Genomic DNA, 25,474 nt, shown 5'->3' on the forward strand with positions numbered 1-25,474 from the left:
ATTTCACCCTGGACCCTTTGGAAGGGTTGGGAGCGATTTTTACTTTTTAGGTCAAAATTCACCTTAGTTTGATCCTTAACCTCCTCCAAGGCAATCTCCAGGGTCTATTCATCCCAATCACTGAGTTGGCTTATCAATTTTTGAAGGAAATATTGTTCTTTTGGGAATTTCGCTTTGGACCCTTTGGAAGGGTCAGGAGCAAAATTCTCTCCTGAGCTCAAAATTCTCATTTTTTGAAGGTCTAAATTTCTTCAAGGCATTCCAAATGGCTTCTTTTGCTGTAGTCCAGGCCTAGTTTTACTTGAATTTTGGAGGAAAAGGTGTCTTTGATGTTTTTCGCCCTGGACCCTTTGGAAGGGTCAGGAGCGATTTTCCTTGCTTAGGCTTACTCCTCCATCATTCTAACTTCAATCCACCCCTCAAGGCTAGGCAATGGTCTTCTTCATTCACTCCACCCAAGCTTGGTTTGTTCTTGCAAGAAAAAATGGGGTATTTAGGAATTTTCGCCCTGGACCCTTTGGAAGGGTCAGGAGCGAAAATCTCTCTTAGGCTCAATTCCTTCACTTTTCAATGATTTCTTAGCACTTCAAGTCATTCCCAGGGGCAATTCCTTCTATATTTCACCTTATCCCACACTTGACTTAGCAAAACTTGATAGCAAAGAGTGATTTTGAGAAAATTCGCTCTGGACCCTTTGGAAGGGTCAAGAGCGAATTTCTCAATCTTGACCAAAAATCTTCACTTTTTAAACTTGAAACTTCTTTGCAAGGTGGGATTTCATGTCCCATTGTGCTAGGAATAGGATTTCATGTCCAAGAAAGGCTAAAAAATAGGTTTATAAGGAATTTCGCTCTGGACCCTTTGGAAGGGTCAGGAGCGAAATTGCCTTTCCTGGCCAGAATCCTTCATTTTCATGACTTCTAAACATGCCCAAGGGTTTCAACATGCTCATTCTTCCTTTCATCATGCCTTTGACACCTCAATTTGACCAAACAAGACAAGAAATGTCTCCTATAGAAATTTTCGCTCTGGACCCTTTGGAAGGGTCAGGAGCGAATTTCTCATTTTAGGCCTATTCCATCATCATTTCAAGTTGAATTCATCTCTCAAAGGAAGAAAACAATACTCCTCTCTCATCCAAGCCATAAAAACCAAAACTTGACTTGATTTTGCAAGAAAAATAGGTGATTGAGGAATTTTCGCCCTGGACCCTCTGGAAGGGTCAGGAGCGAAATTCTCCTTTTGGGCAAAATCCTTCATTTTTCCAAGTTAAAACATCTTAAAGAGGCAAAAGCAAGTTGTTCTTGTTTCATTCATGCCAAAAACTTGACCTTCTTCACTGCATAATAAGAGCTTTTGGGAATTTCGCTCTGGACCCTTTGGAAGGGTCAGGAGCAAAATTCACTGTTTTGCCCAAAGTTCTTTATTTTTACATGCTTCCAAATCTTCAAAGGTATCAAATAATGTCCAATCTTCATTCCAAGAGACCCTGCACATCAAAACTTAGCCAAAGTTAGGAAGAAATAAGCTCTAATAAGATTTTCGCTCTGGACCCTCTGGAAGGGTCAGGAGCGAAATCTCCATTCCAGGCCAAATTGCTCAGTTTTCAAGTTTCAAACCACCTCACAAGGCAAAGTTAGGTCATTTTCCAAGCTAGGAACAAGGTTGCAAGTCTATCTAAGACAAGAAATAGGGTTCAGGATGAAATTCGCTCTGGACCCTTTGGAAGGGTCAGGAGCGAAATTCTCCTTCAGGCATCAATCTTGCTCTTCAAAATCCATCAACTTCCTTTCCAAGAAAGAACATATCAATCTACCCTCAAACATGCCCTAGGAAGCATCATTCAGTCAAAAATGAGAAGAAAAAAGAGGTTTACAATGATTTTCGCCCTGGACCCTCTGGAAGGGTCAGGAGCGAAATTGACATTTTCAGGCTAGATGTTACCTTGATTCGCTTCATCCTCCATCAAACCAACTCCTTTTCTTCACTGGCCCTGCTCAACTGACTTAGACAGGGAAACAAACAGGACTCTGACAAGAAAACCCTCAAATCTAGTCCTGACCTGACCTGAGGCCTATTCACCCTGTTCCTTGATCAAGCCAACTTGACTCCCCTGAAAGGCATGCTTCATTATAGCAATCTTGAGGTTTCAAGTAGATGGCTAACAACTTCCCAAAACTAGGCTAGACTCAGCTTGAAAGAAACCCTAAAACGAGCTTCAGAGATTAGCCCTAATCTAGCCAGCCCAGGCAAACCACTCACTCACTCAAAAACCTAAAAAGCAGAGAGAAAAAGCAAGCAAAAGGAAAGCAAAACCTAAAGCAAAAAAGAGGGGGTCCCCATTCTAATGGGGCGATGTGTGAAATGGTCACAACAGGTTCCCCATTTGCAATGGAGCGATGTGTGAAAACGTCACAATAGTTAGTCACTCACTATGCATTTGTTAGTCATTCATTGTAGATATGTTAGTCACTCATTATGCATATGTTAGTCACTTGTTGTGTAACGTCATGCCCCCGCCAAACTAGGGTTAATAGCCTAAATAAAAACAGGTTGCAGCCTCCATCAATAAATAATAAAACCTAGGCAACAAAAAATAAAAAATATAATAGTATTTCCTTGTAAAAGGCCAACCCAGATTAAAGGACTTAGAATAATAGCAATTTATTGAAGGAGGCTGACCAAGGTAAGAAATAAAATCATTATCAAAGATTAATTAAAAGAGTTCATTGTAAAGGGCCGACTTAGGTAAGAAGGCATATAATTATCAGTGATTAATTAATAGAATGCAAGTAGCACTCTATGAAAGGATGCATCCCTTGCCACTTAAAGAGGTGTAGCTCCCCATCAACTTCAGATTATATAGAGCAGAGCAGAATTAAGGAATAAGAGATTTAAGAACAAGCAATTCAGATCATCAACTCAGGACAGCAAGTCAGAAAGAGTCCAAAATCAATTAACCATCAATCAAGAATATCAATACAACACACCAATTCAGAAATCAATTCACAATTAATTCAGAATATCCAATCAGAGCAGTAATTGAGAAATACCCTCAGCAATTAATATAAATCAGAAATACCAATCCAAGCAGTAATCATTCATAAAGCATTCATTTATCCATCAAGAAATATAAATCAGCAATAGTCTAGCGACTATACCCAGTCATCAATTTTCAATTCTAGTTAGTACTTGCGAATTGGACGGGGTCCAAGCCCATGGGTTGGGCTAAGGTTTGGAAGTGTTGATGTGTATTTTGTACACTATCAAACACAGAATAAAATACCTAAGGGTACCTTATCCTCTCTTGAATAAAGTCTCTGAATGCTGAAGATATCGCGAAAAGGATCAATCAGGATGACTTCAAGGTTCTTTGTTGTAGGATCTCTACGTGTGGATAAGCTCCAGTGGTATGATGTGATTTGCTGGAATCACAAGGGGACTTACACTTGATGACTGAACTTCTGATTTGCTTTGAATATTGCTGGAACACGGGATTTTACTAGCTTTGATTTGAAAAAAGGAAAAAAGATGAGGGTGAGGAAAGGATCTAATTTTGATACTAAGAATGTAGGAGCAATGAATGATCTTTGATGAAATTCTAACTAAGTCTTGTTTTGACATCCCAGGACCGTCTCCACAAGGTTAGTGCGATCTTCGAAGGAAAGCTTTATGATGTTCAAATCATCACTGCAGGCATAGACACCATTAGGTTGATGCATATCAATGAAGAAGCGACAATTGAAGTTAAGCTTAAGCTGAATGATTCCAGTTGACTACACGAGGCAAGTCTGCAATCAACAAACTGCTAGTAGTATGGATGTACGAATTCCACCATCAATCAAGCACATTTCTTCCACTCATCTAATAACATGAAATCAAATATGAGAAGTATAGAGACCATGCAAATTGTCGAATCTACCCATAAATTTCACCATTTCTTCAATGAAGTTACAAGTCTTTTTACAACAACATCTTGGCAACAATCTTTGCCTTCTCTCTCTACTCTACTCTAATTGCTATTCTATCAACTGCTAATCACCTTCTAACTACTCTCTATTTACTAACTCTATTCTATTGCCTTTACAAATGAAATGTCAGGGCTTATATAGTGCCCTTAATACAATTCGATGGCTTAGATCAATTCGAGATCAATGGCCAAGATTTTACAATGAAAACCCTAATTAGGGTTTCTTACAACCATTACATAACATTTAATGCTTGACCAATGATAAAATTGTATTGCTTGGACACATGTCCTCTCTGGAAAATTCCACCAATGAATAGTCGGGGTAGGTACATCGAAGTTTGTGCCATCTCCCATGAGTTAGGTACATTGAATCTGGACATGCTGAGGTGGATCAATCCAACTGGAGGAGTGATGACTGGGATGCCACCTCATCTGACACTTGGTTGATGCCAATTTGATGTTGCTGAGAAGCTAGCTTTAATTAACTATTCTGGAACTATCTGCTTCTTCAACGAACCCTTGCTCTAACTCCTTTTGTCTTTGATGTGCAAGATGACTGATGTACCTCGCCTTGGAATGCTAGATTGGGAGAGATCGCCCTTATCCTGATGATGCTGGATCGAAGAAGGTCGTCCTTGTTGATGCTAGGCTGGAGGAGGTCGTCCTTGATCTGGCTTGACTCCGGGATCTCCATTTAATGCCTACACAACATTTCACAATTAGTATTATATCTTGAAGTGTAGAAATTAGGAAGATAAAAGATATTAATTAGGAAACTTCATGATAAATCTTGAGTTATCATTTCCTAATTAACTACATCAAACTTAGAATTTTCAAAACAAAGTGCAAAATTCAAATCTTCAACAATGGTGTTAAGGTGATTACGCCATACCTCCACTTGAGTACTAATTCTAAGAAATGATGCAAAAATAGGTGAATTCGCTAGGCAAAACGTAGATCAAAGTTCTCCCTTGAGCAAAATGCACCTCCTTTAGCCTTCACAAGAATCAACTCCACCTCCCTCTAGCCTCCAACACTTGAGATAAATTCGCTCCAAATAGACCAGATTTCGCACCTTCTTCTTGCTCTCCAAATTCGTACTTGAAGTAATGAGTGAATGATTGATTAAACTTGATCAAAACACCCCTATTATATAGGGCGCTCACCACTTTGCTTCCCCATAGGCCGACTTGGCAAAATAGGCCTAAAAAATAAATAAAATTGCAAAAAGGAGAGGCCGACTTGATAAAATAAATAAAAATAAGCCCTCAAGCGCTCCATTTTTTTATTTTGATTTCACAAAAATTAATTTTAAATGCCTTTATAATAAAAATTCGATTTTTTGAGGCTCAAAATTAATTTACTAAATGCCAATGTGTCTTTTATTAAATGCCAATTTAATTTAATTTTTCCAAATATTTCGAATTTAGCAATTTGGCATCTAATGCAATTTGGAGGATATCAACGCTCAAATATGGTGAAAATAAAAAATGCTACCAACTTCACCTTGGACCTCCAGTGAAGGACAGGGGCGATTTTAGTAATTTAGGCTAGGATTATCAAATTTTGAAGTCAAATCTTTGTTCACCATGCCTTAGAAGACTTTTTTCACCCTTGCACAACCTTGCCTTAGCGTAATCTTGGAGGGAAGTTATTGGTTTTGTAAAAATTGCCCTGGATCCTTAGAGAGGGACAGGAGCGCTTTTGAGTCCTTTGTGCAAATTCTTAGTCACTTCAACCTTCAAATTACCCTCAAGGCATAGAACATCACTCTTCACTCCCTTTTGAGTCTTGGAAACAAAAAGTTATCTCGAAATACAAGGAAAGTGGGCACACTTAGAAATTTCACCCTGGACCCTTGGTGAGCGACAGGAGCGAATTTGCAAATTGTCATCAAAATTTGTAATCCTTGCATCTTAATTCCACCTCAAGGCATTTTAAACATCATTTCAAACTTGTGTCAAGGCTTAGATTTATCCAAACTTGGAGAGAAAGGCTGGATATTAGGTTTTTCACCCTGGTCCTTCAGAGAGGGACAGGAGCGATTTTGCAAATTCAAGCTTATCCGTCCTTTGTTAGCCCTCCAAATTATCTTCAACGGGCAAAACACACCTTCTTCCATCCATTTCAATCAAAAAACTTGTTTTGTCCTTGTCAGAAAATTGCACTTTTAGAATCTAGCTCCGGACCTTCAGTGAGGTACAGGAGCGCCTTTGCCATCATGATCAAATCGTTTCATTTTTCATCTCGAAATTTCTTTGCTAAGGAAGATGTTATCTTGCTTCATGCTATGAATAAATTCTCATGTCCAAGAAAGGTCACAAGATGGTGCATATAAAGAAAATCGCTCTAGTCCTTCAGTGAGGGACAGGAGCGATTTTTGTCTTTGTTGCCCAAAATTCACCATTTTTCAAACTTTCAAACTTTCAAATGCATCCAGTAACGTCCAATCTTCTCTCCGGGAAACCCTGCACAAAACAAGTTAGCCAAAATTAGCGAGAAATAAACTTGAACAACATTTTCACCCTGGACCTTCAGCAAGGGTCAGGAGCGAAATTTACAATCCAGGCTAAATTGCTCAATCTTTTAGTTTCAAACCACTTCACAAGGCAAGGTAAGATCATTTTCAAGGCTAGGAACAAGGTTTCAAATTCAAGCGAGTTGGCAAACGAAATCTACAATGAATTTCGCTCTGGACCCTCAGCAAGGGTCAAGAGCGAAATTCCGAATCTTGGCCAAAATTCATCATTTTCTTCAAGGTGTTCAATCAATTCCAAAGTCGAAACAAAATGCTTTGCAAATCAAAATTTGGTCAAATAAGGCAAGGAATGAGTCCTAGGTTGATTTTGCCCTGGACCCTCAGGAAGGGTCAGGAGCGAGATTCGCTTTGGACCTCCTGAGAGGGTCAGGAGCGAAATTTGCTCTAGATCCTCAGCAAGGGACAGGAGCGAAATTTGACTTTTTGAACTCTCCGACAGGATAATTTTATGGAATATAACATTTAAGTATAAGACCTCCAGGAGTTATATTGCAAAATCTAGTTTTTAGAGGATTTTCAATTTCCAGACTTAGTCAAATTTCAGGATCAGGACTTTCAGACTTAGCCAAATTTCAGGACATTCCAGACTTAGCCAAATTTCAAGATTAGGACATCACAGACTTCATCACTCACCAACTTGACTTAACTCAAGCAGAACCTGCTATCCAGGTGATCCCCTTGGCGACACTCAAAATGCAAAGGCCAACGGACAAAACCCTAAAAGACCTAAAAAGACAAACCCTAGAAAGCAAAAAAGTAGGGGTCCCCATTTGCAATGGGGCGATGTGTGAAATGGTCACAACAGGAAGGACGAGGTATTTTCCTACCCTATGGCGACCTAGGGATGGGGTCCTTAGTGTTGTCATTAGACGAGGTCCAAGCTCATGGGGTGAGTTAGGGTTTGGAGGGATGAGGTCTTTTCCTACCTTTGGCAAACTAGATATGGGGTCCTTGGTTTCATCACTGTTGACTTAGGGACTGGGTTTTTAGCTCAGCAGATTTGTAAGTACGGGGAATTCAAGGTTTGATCAACTTGGGTATTGTGCAATGATGTATTGACTTGAATACATTCAATAGATTGCAATTCTTGATAAAACTACTATATCTTGAGTGAATTCTATTATTTTAAAGAATATCCCAAAAAGAGGACATTACAATTGGTATCAGAGCTTTGTTCCCGCTAGCATGCGGGACGAAAGATAGTTTATGCAACTAAGCCAAAGGGCTCAAAGGGCATTGGAAAGGGAAAGTAGACGACTTGCAGAAAGGAATAACTTTAATCAAAGTAATAAAATCGGTGAACAATTGGGAGATAAGTTGAGGGCTTTCATGGAACACAACGAAAGAACAATTTGAACTTTTATGGAGCAAACTGAGAAGACAACCCAATTACTACTACAAACCCTCCAAAATATGAATAACACAATTAGTACTCTTAAACCCAACCAAACTAATGGGAGGGATGCCACTTCTAACCATTCATGACAATAGAGTTCCACAAGGGTCAGCACCTAGGTTAACAAGAACCTCTTTTTTACCTAGAGAGGAACCATCAAGAGGGGAAGAAGAAATCAATGAACCAATCAATAACTTAGATGAACTTGCTGAAGCTTATTCAAGACTTGACCCTCAAGTTAGGACAAATAATCCACTTAGAGAAATTGTGAGGCTGGAACCAGAAGTAACCCTAGGAGGGAGAGGGGTCAACCTAATAAAAACTTACATCATAAAGTAGGAAAGATGACTCTTCCTAACTTTGATGGATCAAGGAAGGTCACCGCCCATTCATGGATCCAAAAATTGGATTCATATCTATCTCTTAGTCTCATGAAAGAAGAAGATGCCATCAAATTCGCCATCTTACATTTGGAAGGGGTTGCACATGATTGGTGGCACCATGGCTTGATTATTCAGGGCCACCAAACCATAAGAACTTATGATGACTTCACCAGAAAACTCATTGAAAGATTTGACCAAAAGCACCCTAAGAGATATTTTAGAGGATTAACACAATTGAAACAACAAGGATCGGTAGAAGATTATGAGGCAAAATTTCAAAGAATTTTAGTCATGGTGCCGAGTGTTACTAAGGGAAGGCACATACCTATTTATTGAAGGATTACTGGAGTCACTCCATGGCTTGGTGGGTGCTCTTGATCCTACATCCCTACAGGATGCAATCAAAAAGGCATTAAGGTTAGAAGTTACAACCAAGGTGAAGACTTATACCAATAATATACCATTGGGATCACGTAAACAACCCTTTGACGAGGATAATTTGCAATCAAAAGCATTACCTCCTGTTGTGACCTTTTCACACACTGCCCCATTGCAAATGGGGACCCCCTCTTTCTTGCTTTCTGCATCATGTTAGTTTAAGGTTTTGGCAGTCAAGTGACAATTTTGAGCTTTTCAATGCCAAAGTCCCAAATTTTAATGTGATCACGCCTAAGTGCTATTAGGGTTTTGAGTTTTGAACAAGATCAAGCGCGTATGAAATGTTAAAATGTCTAGGTGATCCTAATTTTGTATAAGTCTGGATTTTTTAGCGTAATTGAGTTTAAATGTGTTCAAGTCAATGGTATTTTTGTGCCTAAGCGTCAAGAAGTCCTTTAGAGATTATTTTCTTGCTCCTAGGAGGTAATTCAAGTCAAAATTGCACTTTATCCTGATGAAATCCCTATTTTCTCGCTCAAATCTAGATAAATTTGGCTTTCCCGATGCATAGTGATGAAATTTGACATGTCCAAATGTTTTTGAGTGTGGAAATCATCAAATTCCCGATGAAAATCCATTAAATTGAGGTCTAGAGGTCAATAATCCTGATGGGGGACGTTTTTCCCCAAGTTTTTGAGCATATTTTCGATGGACCCTAATTTTCCCCATTCAAAATCCTGATGAGGGGCGTTTTTCCCAGCTATCCTGATGGACCTCATTTTCCACTAGGGGGCCTAAATTTTGTGTAAGTGTTGGAAATTATCCCGATGACCCACGTTTTTTCCCCAGGATTGAACTATGAAGTTTAATGCGGATGAAATTGACCATCCTGATGGAGGTCAATTTTCCCCAAGTCAACCTATGAGCAAATTTAATGGATTTAAGTGTGGATGATTGTCTTGATGCCTGGCGAATTTCCCCAAGATGTGTTTTGTGACCGAAATTGGTGTAGATAATTATCCAAATGGGGATTGATTTTCCCCAAAAGGTGGATTTTGAACTTAATGAGCAAAATGAAGTGATTTTACGTATCTAGATGGGGGTCGATTTTCCCCAAAAGGCAATTGTGATGACTTATGACGATTTTTAATGTGGATTTTTATCCAGACATGGGGCAATTTTCCCTAATTGGCCAAAATTTTATAAAGTTGAACGATTTTAAATGCAAATGCGGTTAAAATTCACTTGTTTTTGCCTTAGCAATAATTATTTAATGATCAAAGACAATTATTTAATGCTTGGAAGCGATTATTTAATTAAAATATTTTGCAAGGCAAATCGATTTTCCCAGGCAATTTTTTATTCCGCATTGCTTGTGTGGTGAAGTTTCAAGGCAAAAACTAGTTGAAAAGAGAACCTGCCAGCATTGTAATAATATTATATTTGCTGATGTGACTGATTAAAGACATTCTTTGGAGGTTGATTGGTGTTCCCAGCTAGGCGATTTTTGCCTAAGTGTCCATTGGACACCATTTTGTGAATGGAATTGCAGATTAGAGGGCAATTTTGCCCAATTATACCTTGGCGCTACCATTAGAGAGGAGCTTCAGCATGTTTGATGGCTGATTAAGCCACATCAGGCGATTTTGTTGGGAGGCCATTTTGGAGTAGTTTGGAGACATTTTTCTGAGTACAGCATTGCTGGTGTATGTTTGAAGCTCCAGTTGCAGATTGTCTTAAGACTGATTTTTTCATTTCCAGCCCGCTACTCGTGCCCAAATTTGACCATTTTAACCTTGGGGAGTAAAACTCATCAAATGTGAACACTTTACATGACTGCAACCTCTCCAAATTGACTGATTTATGCTAGTTGCAGGTTGTCTTCAGAATTTGGACAGCCATTGTTGACCTTGGAAGGGTGTCTTCAGACATTAAGAACTGAAAATTAGACCTTTTGCTCACCTTTTCCAAGTGAAATCAAACCTTTGGTATACTCTTTTGACCTCATTTTGACAAATTTCTGAGTATACTGAGTTGTCTTCATACTTAATTTTTATAATCAAACCTTATACAAGTCTGAAAACAAAGGTTTTATGAGGGTTTTGTACCCTATTTTTATCAAATTCTCATTCTATTTTCAGAATTCATGACAAACAGTGTTAGAATTTCCAATTTTTGATCCTAAATTTGTCTAAAACATAAAAAATCAGAACTTATACAATTCTGAAAATAGGTTGTTTAGATATTTTTTCCATGGTATTGACTTCGAGTTTCCTATAGGTGACATGTCTAAATCTGGAATTAGTGTGAGGAAAGATGAATTGAAGACAGTTCAAGAGGAATTCTATCTAGATTCATAGTTGTCTTCCTGATGGAAGAAAATCACAAATACAAACATGGAATTCCTGGACATGGAGCAGATGCGGGAGAGAATGTTTGGAATGAGGAATCAGCTTCCTTCTCCCCTTTTCGCCAATATCATGAAGAGTGGCATATACCACACCGTTGGATTTCCTAAATCCATACAATGCAGTGAACTTGTTTTGGAGTGTGCAAGGCATTATGATCCAATTTCTAGGATGATCCGATCACCCAAAGGGGTAACTCTTGCCTACCTTGCCGAGGATACAATTGCAGAAGTTTTTGGAATTCCCCAGAGTACGGATATGAAAGAAAGAACCAAGGATGAGTATGAAGCCAAATTTAATATGAAGGTGGATGTGTGCATGACAATTGTGAACAAAGAATGGATGATCGAGCCAAGGCCTCACCATTCTAAGGCACCTAAAAGACTTATGTGTACAGATTTCAAGGATGAATACAGTGACCTGATATTCCTGCTCAATCGAGTGATGGGGATGCCTCAAGATGCCTTGTTTGAAGGCTGGATGTTTTATTTTATCTAGGATTGTATAAGAGGAACAGTGGTCAATTAGGCGAAGACTATAAGCAACAATTTGGATTTTCAAATGAGGAATGTGGAAAAGACTAGGTCATTCAGCATGACTTCCTACCTTGTATACCTACTTGCAAGATTTGTTACATACAAGGGATTGATATGCAAAGGCGAAGTCGAGAATGGACCAGGACAATACAAAAGTTATGAATGTTAAACACAACTCCATATGCATAGAATTGAAGACTACAAGAGGGTGAACAACGCTTTCACCATGTACATACAAGAATGTTGCGGGGCGGGATCCACAAACAGTTGTCCAAGGCGACAACGGAGCTAATTGAAAAATACGGATCGTGGTACACACAGTTTCCCACCTTCACATACCTACAGATTTAGGGATTCAAATCAGCACCTTACAAACTTCCTAGGTATCCTTCAGACAAAATGATCCTACTTGAGGTTGTGAGACAACTTCTAGAATTTGATTTCATACAAAAGGAGAAGCGCAGAACAAGGATAACCTTCCGTATTGCAATAGGAAAAACTTTGGAGGTGTGTCACACTGCCTCTACAGCCAGTTCAGTGATTGATGAGCCTGCATTTTACCACCTTGGAACTTACAAGAGCAGAGATAGATTTGATCCATATAAGAATGTTGTAAAGATCAAGGGTGAAATATTCACACATAAGGTTGACATAGAGGATTACTGGGTTAATCTCATGGATGAACAAGCAATAAGGAAGAGGATGTGGTCCAAAATGTCAGTTGATTTCATGAGGAAATGTGAACTTTTTTCCATTCCAGATCAGATAGTTGATGATAGTGATCATACTCATCTGTAGTATGAAAATGAAGTAAACAGGCCTATCCTATTGCCTAGTTGGTCACAGCCAAAAGTGGTAGATTTGAATGTTCTTATGAGAGAAGTGAATGATTTTTCTAGGGAATGGATGTCGCCTTCAGCATTCTTCCTCTTTGATTGCTGACTAACTGCCTCCTTGCCTTTCATTTTGGATTCTCTAGGCATACCTTTCCTCCGTTTAGGAGCATGGATCTCCTCATCATCATGTATCTTTGCATCGCTGATTGTTCTTTCATCATCCTCAAGAGAAGACTCCTCTTGTCTCATTTTCTCATAGGTGAAGGCGACACCCATCTCTCTCAACTAATAAACAAAAGCCTAGCACTCCTTTATCCACCCCTAGTTCCTCATTAGTGAAGGAGATAGATATGCAAGAGAGGAGCAAAGCATTTGAACAATGCTCCAATACAGTGATTTTACCAGAAAATATTCAGGATTTACATGCTACAACAAAATCGACACCACGGCATGAAGATGAAGAGCAGCTAGGATCTCCCACTATCCAGTTGGAGGTTAATTTGGGCAACAACGTTTATGATTTGACTAAGGACAAGGAGATGGATGATGATTTTATCTCGGCATTGAGGGGACTTGATCGGGAGATGTGTCTTGATGATGGAATGGAGATTTCCACCATTCCCGATTGGTTGCTACAAAGCATGGAGAAAAGGAAGAAGATGATAGAGACGCAGTCTATTGAGGATATTGATGATGTCTTAGCAAAGACAAACAAAGAGAAAAAATCAAAGAAGGCTACGATATTTTCAAATATAGCTAGAGATGAAACAGGTGTGCAAAATGCACAAGTGGCTATCCCGATGGGTGACGTGTGGCTACTCCCATGGATTATCAGATTACTTCGATTGCTCTTGGACGAACTACAAAGACATAGGAGTTCCAAGAACTCAATGATACAATCCAAGCGGTCGATGCAAGATTGGATAGGGAGATTGAAAAGAAAAATATGTACGAGGAAGAGAACATGAAGCTTAAGGAATATATTGCAGGGATGAGGCGTGAAGATCCCACTTTTATCTCACCTATCACGGTTGACCGTGGATTTCACTTTGATCATGAAGCAGCGAGGAATACACATACAAAATTTGGAAAGTAGATTGAAGATGTTACGAAACAGGCGGATGATTTACTAACTCAGTTTGTTCAGGCATTTGACAAATCATCAATGCTCGCATTCAAGATACAATATTTGGAAGGAGTTTGGGATGAGTTCCAACCGATACAAGAGAAGACCATTCACTGCCTCAAGGTGTTGAAACAAATTTCGATGTCCACATTGATCCATGAGGGAATTGTGCACGAGGGAGATATTTATGACTTTCAGGGATGGTATTGTTCATTGGCCATGCGGAAAACTACTTATGAGCATGAAAAGAAAGATTGTGCAAAGATGGAAGGATCAATTCAGGAAATTCAATCAAAGATCCTTACATCCATTGAAGAATCGTTAGGGGTAGATGTCAATGCTTCCAACGGTCTACACTTAGAAGAATTGAGAGAAAAGATGAAGTTTATGTACTTCAGCCAGTTGGATTCTTTGAAGAAGATTCAAATTGATTATCTGGTTTCCCTGTTGATCCATGTTCATAGTTCGTGGAAGCTTATGCCGGATTGGGAGAATGTTTTGGATTCATGTTCAGATGCGTTGGATGTGATAGATGCGCAACAGGAGACTTTGCCTAGTGTTACCATGGAGGAGCTAGATTCAATTTTGGCCAAATTCTTGGAATATGCTACTAGAGAGAAGAATGCAGGTTGGAATCTTCTAGAAGATTCCCTACTTGATGATTAAGCATCATTCTATTGGATCACATGTTGGTGATTCCCTTTTTGATGTAAACCCTAATTAGGGCAACTTTAGGGGCTATGTTGGCATGATCTTGGCCATTCGTTTCTTTTGAGACTCTATATAAACCCCATTGCCTCTCATTTGTAAGAGAAATTTTTGAGAATTGTCATCAACATGCTGCAGATTTGAATACAATCATTGAAGTTTGGTGATTTTGTTTAAGTGTTGTATGCATTTGTGGTTCTCATTGCCTCCAAATTAGATTGGAATTTTAGATTAGAGTTTGTTTTCAAGTTTCTTAGATTGACTGAAAGAGTTATTGAATGCATTTGTGTGGAATCCATTTAATCCATACCACTAGCTTCTTGTTGATTGTAAGTTAGCCTTGCGTGGTCAACTGGAACTTTATTGAACTTAACTTCAATTGTTGCACGTCCATTGGTATGCACTGCCTTGATGGTATCAATGTTTGATGGTAATGATTTGAACATCTATGAAATTTACCTTAGATGATTGCACTAAGCTTGTGTCAAATTGTTCATTTGATGGTGAGACCTTGCCTAGTAGGATTCCATTGAATTTGTTCCTTGCCTCTTGCATTCTAGGTCACAATAGAACTTCTAAACCCTATTCCTTTTGTCCTCTTTTTTTTCAATTCCTTGTTAGATAAGATCAAGAGCTACATTGCAAAATCCTAAGTCATTGACATAACCTATTCCAATTCCAAATTCATGATAAGATTGATTGGTCCAAACAATTGTGTAAGTCCCCAAGTGAAAACAACATATCACATCAAGCCATTGAGTTACCCAGATGTCAAGATTTGACCATATAAACCTTGGAATCATCTTAGTTGATCAAATATTTAGCATCTGAGGTGATTTTGTTCAAGAGAGGGTAAAATACAAAATACTTTGGTATTTTATTCTGTGTTCATTTGTGCGTAAAACACACACCAACATATCCTCTGTCCAATAAGGAGGAAGAATCTGTGAGAGAGCTTCGAAAGAAGAATTTATGTTTCCATTGTAGAGAACCATGGAAGTCGGGCCATCGATGCTTCAAAAGAGGACAAGTATGCCACAGAGGCAATAACAAATGAAGAATATGAAGAAAATTTTGAACCTAAGAAGAAAAAGAGAAAACAAGGTGAAGAAGAGTTTGAAAGTGGTACCTTGGCTACGCTCTTAGGGGCACCCAAGTATCACCCTTTTAAGAATTTGAAGTAATTCTACAAGGTCTATTAATTGGACCTCCAAGGGTTGCATCATCCTACAGGAAAGAAGAATTTTTGAAGGTAGACTAAAAGGATTGAGAAGGCATCACATTTAAGGTCATAGATGTGTGTCATGCTTCTAATCCTCATCTTAAAATGTGGAAAGCTCACTTCAAAAAAATATATATCCATGGCATTGTGCAAACATAAGGTCAACCAACTAGCTCCTGAGTCCTGAGTCCTTGTAAATATGATTGATGCCTTTACAAAATGATCTTGTTCCTTCTCTCAGAGGATGATAAAAAAACTTGTCTTAAAATTACCAACCTTACAAATTTTCAATTCTTGGTTATATCGTTGGATAGCGCACTTTTGAATTGAAGGCAAAATATATCCTGGTTCAAATTTGCAACTTGTGATAATATCAAAATAGCAGCGGAAATTGGATTATGAAATAAATCTTGAAAAAACAATTCCAAGAAAGTTACAAGTTTCAAACACCAAACCATTTTCTATTGAGAGTCATCTTGAACACTCTCTCCATGATCATCCCCATGCAAAATTGCTTGAGGACAAGCAATCTTGGGCAGGGCGAACTGTCATGCCTCTGCCAAACTGGGGTTAATAGCCTAAATAAAAACAGATTGCAGCCTGCATTAATAAATAATTAAACCTAGGCAATATAAAATAAAAAATATAATAGCATTTCCTTTAAGAGGGCAACCCAGATTAAAGGACTTAGAATAATAGCAATTAATTGTAAGGGAGCCGACCAAGGCAAGAAATAATATCATTATCAATGATTGATTAAAAGAGTTCATTGTAAAGGGCCGACTTAGGTAAGAAGGCATATAATTATCAGCGATTAAATAAAAGAATGCAAGCAGCGCTCTATGAAGGGATGCATCCCTTGCCACTTGAAGAGGTGTGACTCCCCCTCAACTTAAGATAAAAAATGGGAAGATCAATTTATGTGAGTGGGGAAAAAAAGAAGAATTTAGATTATATAAAGCAGAGCAGAATTAAGGAATATGAGAATTAAGAACAATCAATTCAATCATTGACTCAGAACAGCAAGTCAGAAATATAGTCCAAAATCAATTAACCATCAATCAAGAATATCAATACAATACACCAATTCAGAAATCAATTCACAATTAATTCAGAATATCCATTAAGAGCAGCAATTGAGAAATACCCTCAGCAATTAATATAAATCAGAGATATCAATCCAAGCAGTAATCATTCTTAAATCATTCAAGTATCCATCAAGAAATATAAATCAGCAATAGTCTAGCGAATATACCCAGAAATCAATCTTGAATTCTAGTCAGTACTTGCAAACTGGATGGGGTCCGGGCCCACAGGGTGGGCTAAGGTTTGGAAGGACAATGTCATTTCCTATCCTTTGGCGAGCTAGGGATGGCTCCTTGGTGTTGTCACCGGATGGGGTCTGGGCCTATGGAGTGAGCTAGCGTTTGGAGGGATAGAGTCTTTTTCCTACATTTGGCAAACTAGGGACGGGGTCCTTGGTTTTGTCACTATCGAATTAGGGATGAGATCTTTAGCTAAGCAAATTTGCAAGGTATTTACGAGGAATTCAAGATTTGATCAACTTGGGTATTGTGCAATGATGTATTGGCTTGAATACATTTACATAGATTGCAATTCTTGATAAAACTAATATATCTTAAGTGAATTCTATTATTTTAAAGAATCTCCCAAAAGGGGGATATTACATGTACTTGTGTAAATACTAAATAGCCTTGAATATTGTGCATATTGTTATGTCAGTGCCTTCCTAATGATAACATCAAGTAGTATGGGATTCTTGAATATCATCATAGATGGTGTTGGATTGAAAAAAAATGAGACCTACAATGTAGTATGAGATGCATTGACATTCCCTTTCCAAATGAGATCTACTTACAAGCTCATGTGCTAGTATACCAAATACTAGGATGATACATACAGTAGGTTGCATCCTCTTCCATGGTGTCAATTGTTCTTTATATAGACATGTGATGTATGTGTAGATTGTTCATGTATGTGAACTAGTCACTGTTGTACTTGCATTGTGCATATAATCTCATCATTGTTGTGCTGCGATATGCATATAAGCTATTCATTGTTGTTCTATGATATGTGTATTAGTCTCTATTGTACCTCTGATGTGTGTATGAGCTAGTCACTCTTGTAGTTGTGATGTGTGTGTGAACTCGTCACCTTGTGCATAAGTGATGTATGCTTAAGCCAATCACTATGTGAAATTGGGATTGTGGAATGATATGACCCACGTGTGAATTTGTCTATTTGTACACTAGTAATTGGTATTGTTTGTATGAAACAAACACTTGACTAGATGTGCTATTATCATTCTAATGTAATTATACTAATTTAAAAGCATAAACTCAATTAATAAACAATAAGAAATTAGAGATCTCATACAAAAGAAGAAAATGAACTCTCTAACATTGATGTATGAACTACGAAGCCTTTGATTCCCAAAATGGGATACATAGGCAAGGTCATCACGAATGAACCCTCGAGGTTTAGGTCTGGCCCTAGAGATGACCCTGACATCAAGAACTTACCACTTTCTAGTGTAAGCTTTTGAGTAATGGCGTGTATTTGTCATCACAATGGTGTTTGATTAAGTTGGTAGTTGTTGTGAGTCCCAAAGAAAAAAAAAATAGTAGCAACCGACTGATGATTGTTACAGATGACTTGTTTTGGCTCTAAGCCTTGCCCTACTATAATATGATTCAATTATATCAGTTATCCTAATCATATTACAGTATGAAATCCATAATAATTGAAAACACAATAGCAAGACCGTATAAAACCTATCTAATACTTCGAAAGACTTACAATAATAAATACAATTTTTCTGTTAGCATGAACAGCTCTCGAGTCATACACTATAACCATCTATTCTAAGTCAGGGCGATGATTCCAAGTAGAATCTTCTTAGCTTTTGTTACTATGGTGCACATATTTCCTTGTCGCCTTAGCTCTCTAAGAATTGACTAGGTTCCAGTAAAAATTTAAGATTTGAATTCTGGTTAATGTTCCCCTTTAATCAAATACTACATATGGCTTCAAGCCGTAACATTGTTAGGAATCCAGAATAAAAAATGTAGTACACTGTGTCCATTCTCTGAGTATTGATAAAACTACTGTGTCCAGGTGGTGAAATTCCCCAAGTAAGTTGAAATGCATTGAATCAATTGACTTTCTGAGTTTCAGCCAGTTTCTTCAAATTTTAGCGTGACTATCCAAGTCTGACCGTGTGAATTAAGGCACATTAAAAAAACAGAGAAAAAGACTTCATTTACGCATCAGATCTCCTTTGGAGAAGCAAGTCTTTCACAGAATTTTGGCCAAAATTTTAATAAGCTCGAGTACGTTTCATGCATCAATCTTATCAAGTCCAGGTCTCCTAAATATGCTTTTGAGATAGCCAATCTTACAAATGTAGCATGTATTGAAAGTTTACCATGTATCAGCAATAATGTTTTCAGTGTGCCATCGAAAAGGACATCACAATCCTATCTTATCTGAAAAGCCAGCAATGCTTGAGGGCTAAAGTAAACTAGGGTCTACAATTAGTGAAGTCCCCAGGGACTCCTATATCCAAAAAAAAAAATTTAAAAACTGGATACATGTTCAGAGCTAAAAAAGAAACCACTTGCAACAGGGTTGCCTCTATCTAAATTCTCCAACTCTGTAAATAATAAATTCGTACATTTCAAGGCTACCAACAATGAGAACCTATATCTTAACTGACCTGTTGAGGGAGTTCCATGGCCTATTCGAAAGCTTTTATTTTGGCACAGGCAGGGAGAACAATTGCAAAGGTTGTAGAATCTGGCTTTACACCTACCACTCGCATTTGCTCGAAAGTTCCTAAAGCCTTTAAAACGAATCCGTTTGGAGAATACCCTGCAACCACTGAAATCCCATGGGACCACATTTCTTTGAAGAAATTTTTCAACATTGTTTTTGTGCCTGTCCATGCTCCCACATTTCGCATACCTGTCTGCCAGGGCAGTTGCTTCAACTCCTCGCCGTTTCTAATTCTCCGGCAATTATCCCTGGCTGCTACTTCCCTCTCATCTTCTTCCCCAAACGTCTCTAATGGAATTCCTCCATTCTCTCTAGGTTGTTCTACCTCTCTTTTCCACACAACGCAATACAAGCGTGAAGATTGAACAACCAAGGAAGAGGGATGGCATGCCTTCCCAATGGCACGGCAGCCCCTCTTTCCTCCCGCACCATCCCTTTTAATGCGATTGCAGGTCATCGTGCCCATCTTCACTTGAATGACATTTTATTTTAATTTTTTAATCCACGCAATGCTTAGCGCAAACGTGACTGACATGGGATGTGACAGGATTCTATGACAAATAATATTTGATCCTCTTAAAAGTTTCTTCTCCAATTTAAAGTGTTTCATGGAGGATGAGTGGCTTAAAATCTAGACCAACTCTAGATTACCAACAGCACCCATTTAGAGCACAACCGCCTCCCATTTACATTGTTCTTATTTCACAATATTTCCTTGTTCAAAAAATTGTTTTTCTTTAATTAAGACAGGAACAAGGGTTTCAAATCAATTCAGAGGTAGACATACACAACTAGTTTAACTACATGTCAAATGGGGCTTCATTAAATTGGTTCTAAATTTAGACCGAGCATCGTCAAGTCTCTGAGTGGATGGGATATTCACAACTCATTACTGCAAATCAGAATTGACCAGTCCAAAACCAAAACCATAAAAGTTCCATTAGACATTGTTAGAGGTTTAATTTTGCAGGGAATTTAATCTATATGTTAAAGATAGGTTGCTCAGAACTGGCAAACATGGATGAGAGCTCTCGTCCATGTCACAATGTAAACCAGTCTCGGTCTGCCATATAGGAACAATAGAAGATTAGACCCTAACCTTAAAGCAATTAAGGCTGTACAGTTTCATAAGGAATTCATCGTAGTGTAGAAAACATGACAACTATTGCCATGCACTATTCCACTATGTTCATTAATGTATATGCAGATGTACAGTTTCAACAACTAATACATTGATAAGTCAAACATGGTATGAAGTTGTAATGGCTACATGTAAATTTATACATGGTTACCAAATGAGTTCTGGAAGAGAATGTGAAAATTCTATAGTTCTTTCATCGTCTAATTCAAATAGCAAAAAGACTTCTTCAAGAAATTTTTCTCAAGAAGGTGCTGAACCAGACCAGGAACTACAAGCCTTCATCCATACACTGCAACTTACTCCGTCTACCACCTATCTTCCTGCAGCAATCTTAGGTCATATGAAAAACAGAATACCACATGGGTAGGCGTAAATCATTTCTTAAAGATACCACAGTACTACTTACCACCAAATGTCAGTGATTTAGCATAACGAAGAAAAAATACACTCAAACTGTAAAATACATAACTGGAAAGTTTGCATCATGATATTATATGTATTTCGAGCAAGTTCTGCAAAAACAGAGCATCCCCTGTTTTGTGTTATACTGACCGTGTTACTATCAGTAGAGGTTATGTTAAAATCCAGCACACTCGATGCCATCATCAGCATCATCCTTTTACATTTCAGGCGTAACATTATCAGTAGAGATGAAACAATATAGCTATAAGAATGCCATACATGGTGCTCACTTAAACCAATAGATTCCCATATGATTGTTCTGTTCAAGCTAAGACCAATGTACTCTTGACCATACATATACTTGAATAAATCATCAGAGATTATAAACTAGATTCAGCATCACTGGTGATATACTGCAACAAGTCCAGAAAATGCATTTTTAGTGATTAATTAAAGATAATTCATTATATAAAATGCACAAGCACATCATATAGGAAATAAAATTTCGGTATCAGAGAACTGTGGGCACCATAGATGCCTCCTACCCATATTGCGTCATGTGCTCGGCGAACTAGAACTTGGTGTACAGTTAACTAAGAGCACAGTCCTGCAACTGAAGATGTTAAGAGTATACACTGGCTGTAATCCTAGTGGCATGAATTTTGTGCACAATTGGAGCAGCTAGAAGTCGCACTTGCATAAAAGACAGCAATTTATTACTAGCATATATATATATATATATATAGTTAATAATATATAAAATACTCTTAAAAGATATCCTTCTTGAGCTCTTATTGCATCTTAATGTGAGAAATTGATCAAAAATATGCACTTCAAAAAAGAGATTTTATATATATATCTTGGTGTTTAGGGTTAGGATTAAGATTAAGATAGAAATGTGGTTTAGGGTAGGGTTATGATTAAGGTTAGGTTTAGTATTAGGGTTATGATTAAAGTTGGAGATATAAATACAATTAGGGCTATCATTAGAGATATAATTAGGGTAAGCACATTAATGAATTTGAGTTAGAGTTAGGATTATAGTTAAGTTTAGAGATATTAGGTTTAGGGTTAGGGACTAATGTTAGAGATAAAATTGGGTTAGGATTAAGGGTAGGCTACTAATGAATCTTGGTGAATGACATGCTTCTTAATTCATAGGAGGCATGCATAAAGACATAGAGTTTTATTATAGTACTTTTTTAGATGTAAACAAAATGAAATACAATAGATGTTGACATCTCTACTTTTATTATGATACTTTTATGAATGTGGTAATACATGAACAAATATATTTTAGTTTGGTTTCATGTTGTAATCCACTCCGTGTTTGAGATCATCACATTATGTTGATGCTTTTAACAACGTTCTCTCACGTCATTTTTCAAGGTTATTACCACCATTAATGTGCAATCTACCTCAATGGAGGAGAAAAGCACCAATCCTCTTAGCTTTCATATGTCCTAGACAAGAGCTATGTTAAGGCAAAACAACACTAAATACGATGCCAATCTACTTAATCTTCCCCACAACAAACTAACTGCCATTGAAACTAAGCAAGCCAAACAAAGATGCAAAAAAAAGGTAAAGGAAAGGTTAAAGGTGCCCGATTTCATGGATGGGGCTTTCTAAAAAAATTCAGTCGATGATTAGTTTTTTAAGGAATACTTTAAAGTATGTGATCTAATGAGTTTTGTAGTGCAAATTAAATTTAAAAGTTTAAACTCTAAAATTTATGGAAGCTGGTAGTCTTGTGAATTTTTTTATTATTTTGAATACAAATAAATAAATATAAAATAATAAAAATAATAGTTGGTGGGATTTAAAAACCCAGATGATTGACAAGTGGTAAAAAAAGCCTGAGCTAGTGGGATGATTTCTAGCCCCATCCCAAATGAAAACACTCAAATCTTCAAACTAAATTGTAGGGGCTTCTATTATTGAGGGAAAGATTCTAAGTAGGGGTTGTTCTTTCAAGATAGATCCTGAAGCCCATCACAAAGGACCCCAGCCTAAGTCTAAACCCTTTAAAGTGAAAGTGTTAAGATGCTAGCATTCGCATTTTCATTGGATGAGGAAGAGGCACAACATATACGAGCATAGCACTAGTAACAAGGCATGCAAGAATATCTACAAAAGCAAGCACAAGGACAAGAGCAAGAACTAGTGCAAGAGCATGACCAAGAGCAAGCACAACAACAAACACAAGTAGCAAGGCATGCCCTCATCATTGTTGCATGTTCAAATTCTCACTACACATGGATCATTTAGCAACACTCCACCTCTTTTAATCATCATACCATCTGAAATTTTGAATTTTGAGACCTTAGCCTAGAGTCATATACTAATATCTTAGTCATTCAACATTTGGATCATTGGAGAATAATGCACAAGTTTCAACTTCAATCTTAAAGGAGAACCGAACACTTTGGTTTATTATTCCCTTTTTTATTGGATTTGATTTTATTACGATTTGATATGAGTATGTGAGGTCTAAGATAAAATGATAAGAAATTGATAACTTTCAACATAAACAGTAAGGTATAGAACAAGAAATTAACAGAGTAGCTCAGATATGGTAATAGGAGACAAAGAAGAACTTGTAGATGCACAATCTAGAGAAAAATATGTTGGACATAGTTGGAGTGCACCCTGGACTAAGGGTGTCTAATCCAACAGTAAATTCCAGATTCTAGATCAGAAGGCTCTATAGATTCGTCACTATGAAAATCAGCCGAAAAGTGCTAGACATGGTTGGAGAGTGCCCTAGTCCAAGGGTTTTTGCCTGTTTGAAATTTGAGATCATTTGTGGTTGTTTGCTTTGTGCACTTATGCACCTATAGCACTCCCTATGGTTGTATTTGCTCAGGATTTGCTAAAACCCTAACAACCCTTGTATTGAAGTCTCACACAAGATTTGATGTTGTTTGATTGATCCTAATGAATGCCTTCATCATGGAGGAACACATAAAAATTGATCATGATTGTTTAAACAAACATGTAGACTTGAATGTTTGACTCCTTGAATGCAAACTTGTGCTCAATTGCTTGATTGAATTCTCATAGGATTGATAGATCATGTGAAATTTAGTTAGAGTTCTAATGAGAGAGAGAGAGAGAGAGTTGTATTTATATGCAACTTACACTTTCGGATTTAATTTTCAATGAAGGCTGATATCAAAGAGCACTTTCACGCTACTTAAAAATTTGACCATTGTAATCTTGAATTTGAGTCCAATATGTTTGGATAGGAGCATTAGGCACCCTATTCCAAGGATGAGGCATTGGGCACCCTAGTCCAGAGCTAGGGCATTGGGCACCCTAGTCCTAGCAATTCAAAACAAAACAAAAGATTGTGACCAAGGTATTACACTAAGCTTCTAGAATTTAGTCCTGAAGCTAAGCACAATTAGACATGAACCATGCATAACCACTAAAGTGGGTCCAAAGTGAGTGAAATTATAAAGGTATACAATTCACTGCACTACATTTAGCCCCTGAAGCAAAATATTTTTTCATCAAGGTATCAAAGAGACAAGACAACACCAAGCATGGCAAGGTAGTAGCCTCCAAGACTTAGGATCTCATCAATCTAAAATATCAAGATAAAAGACAAGTACATAATGAGAAATATGATCAACATTGGTTACACAGACATGGATAATGTAAAAACAAAAAGGTATGGCATCTAAGGCTAGTAGGATCCTTGAGAGCTTACTAGGAGCCATAAAACACAAGGAATGACCTCTAGGATTAGTAAGAATCCCCAGATACTTAGTAGGGGTCATGTTACAAAAGGAGTCATGAGGACTAGAAAGTTGCATTATGTTAGGTGACTCATACAAAATTGAAGGTCTCACAAGGTCTATCAAGTTGTGTTATGCTAGGTGAACTTTGCGCCAACTAAAATTACAAGGACAACAAAAAATCCTCTATTTGTTAAGTAATCTTGGATATGATTCTACAAAATGGGTGTTGTAGTGGCACCAAGCACATCATGGTTTGTGATCAAAGTGTACAAATGAGTCTCGTGGTGAGTGCACAAAGTGAAATGCAAAGCAGGATGTATGTCCCCACATTAAAGTGACTGTGTACACTAATTGGGAGCAATTGTTTTAAGGTAGCATACATCCAAAGACAAGCACATTGCAACAATGAAATGCCCTCAAGCATAGGCAAGTCAAAGGAAGTGCTCACATATAAAACATGCAAGAGGACATAAGAAAATAAATACTATATATATATATCAATATGATTTGTTTTGAATTGACATCATCCCCTAAATGTAGTGGAACTACAAGCACAAAAGATGAAGAGCATATAAGATGTACAAAGGGTCTTTTTGGTTGAACATGGAAGAGACCAAAAAGCCTCAATTCTTTTCATCATCCCCAAAACACAACACAAAAGTGCATTCACATCAAACATACATTTTCAATACAATATGTATACGATAGATAGACTAATCAAGATACAAATATATTATTATCGCAATAGGATCAATATTTTTGTATCCTTGTTCCAGTATAATGTTAGATATTGGCTGATATGTTGTCATTGATGTCAACATATATGGGGAGAATGTTGGAGATTGTTGGATAGAGGAATATGATGAATATGTTCTCTGTGTG

General features: G+C 37.6%; 1 protein-coding gene across 5 annotated transcripts in view; it reads right to left on the reverse strand.

Moving 5' to 3' along the window:
- LOC131062314 (uncharacterized) overlaps positions 1 to 21,625 on the reverse strand; it is a 66,163-nt gene extending 44,538 nt beyond the window's left edge. The window contains exons 1-2 of one of the 5 annotated variants that reach the window (XR_009358560.1): positions 21,389 to 21,625; positions 19,242 to 21,256 (exon numbers count right to left, since the gene is read on the reverse strand). Coding sequence is in view for 4 of the 5 variants with exons in the window: in XM_059209242.1 (XP_059065225.1) it covers positions 19,263 to 19,766 (504 nt within the window). In the remaining variant the exon portion in view is untranslated. Of the gene's footprint in view, positions 1 to 18,758; positions 21,257 to 21,388 lie in introns of those variants that run through there. The other 4 variants (XM_057995949.2, XM_059209244.1, XM_059209242.1 and 1 more) reach the window with 4 other exon arrangements.
- Between the last annotated feature and the right edge of the window lie 3,849 nt (positions 21,626 to 25,474).

The sequence above is a fragment of the Cryptomeria japonica genome, chromosome 7, assembly GCF_030272615.1.
Source record: "Cryptomeria japonica chromosome 7, Sugi_1.0, whole genome shotgun sequence".
NCBI classification, from domain to species: Eukaryota; Viridiplantae; Streptophyta; class Pinopsida; order Cupressales; family Cupressaceae; genus Cryptomeria; species Cryptomeria japonica.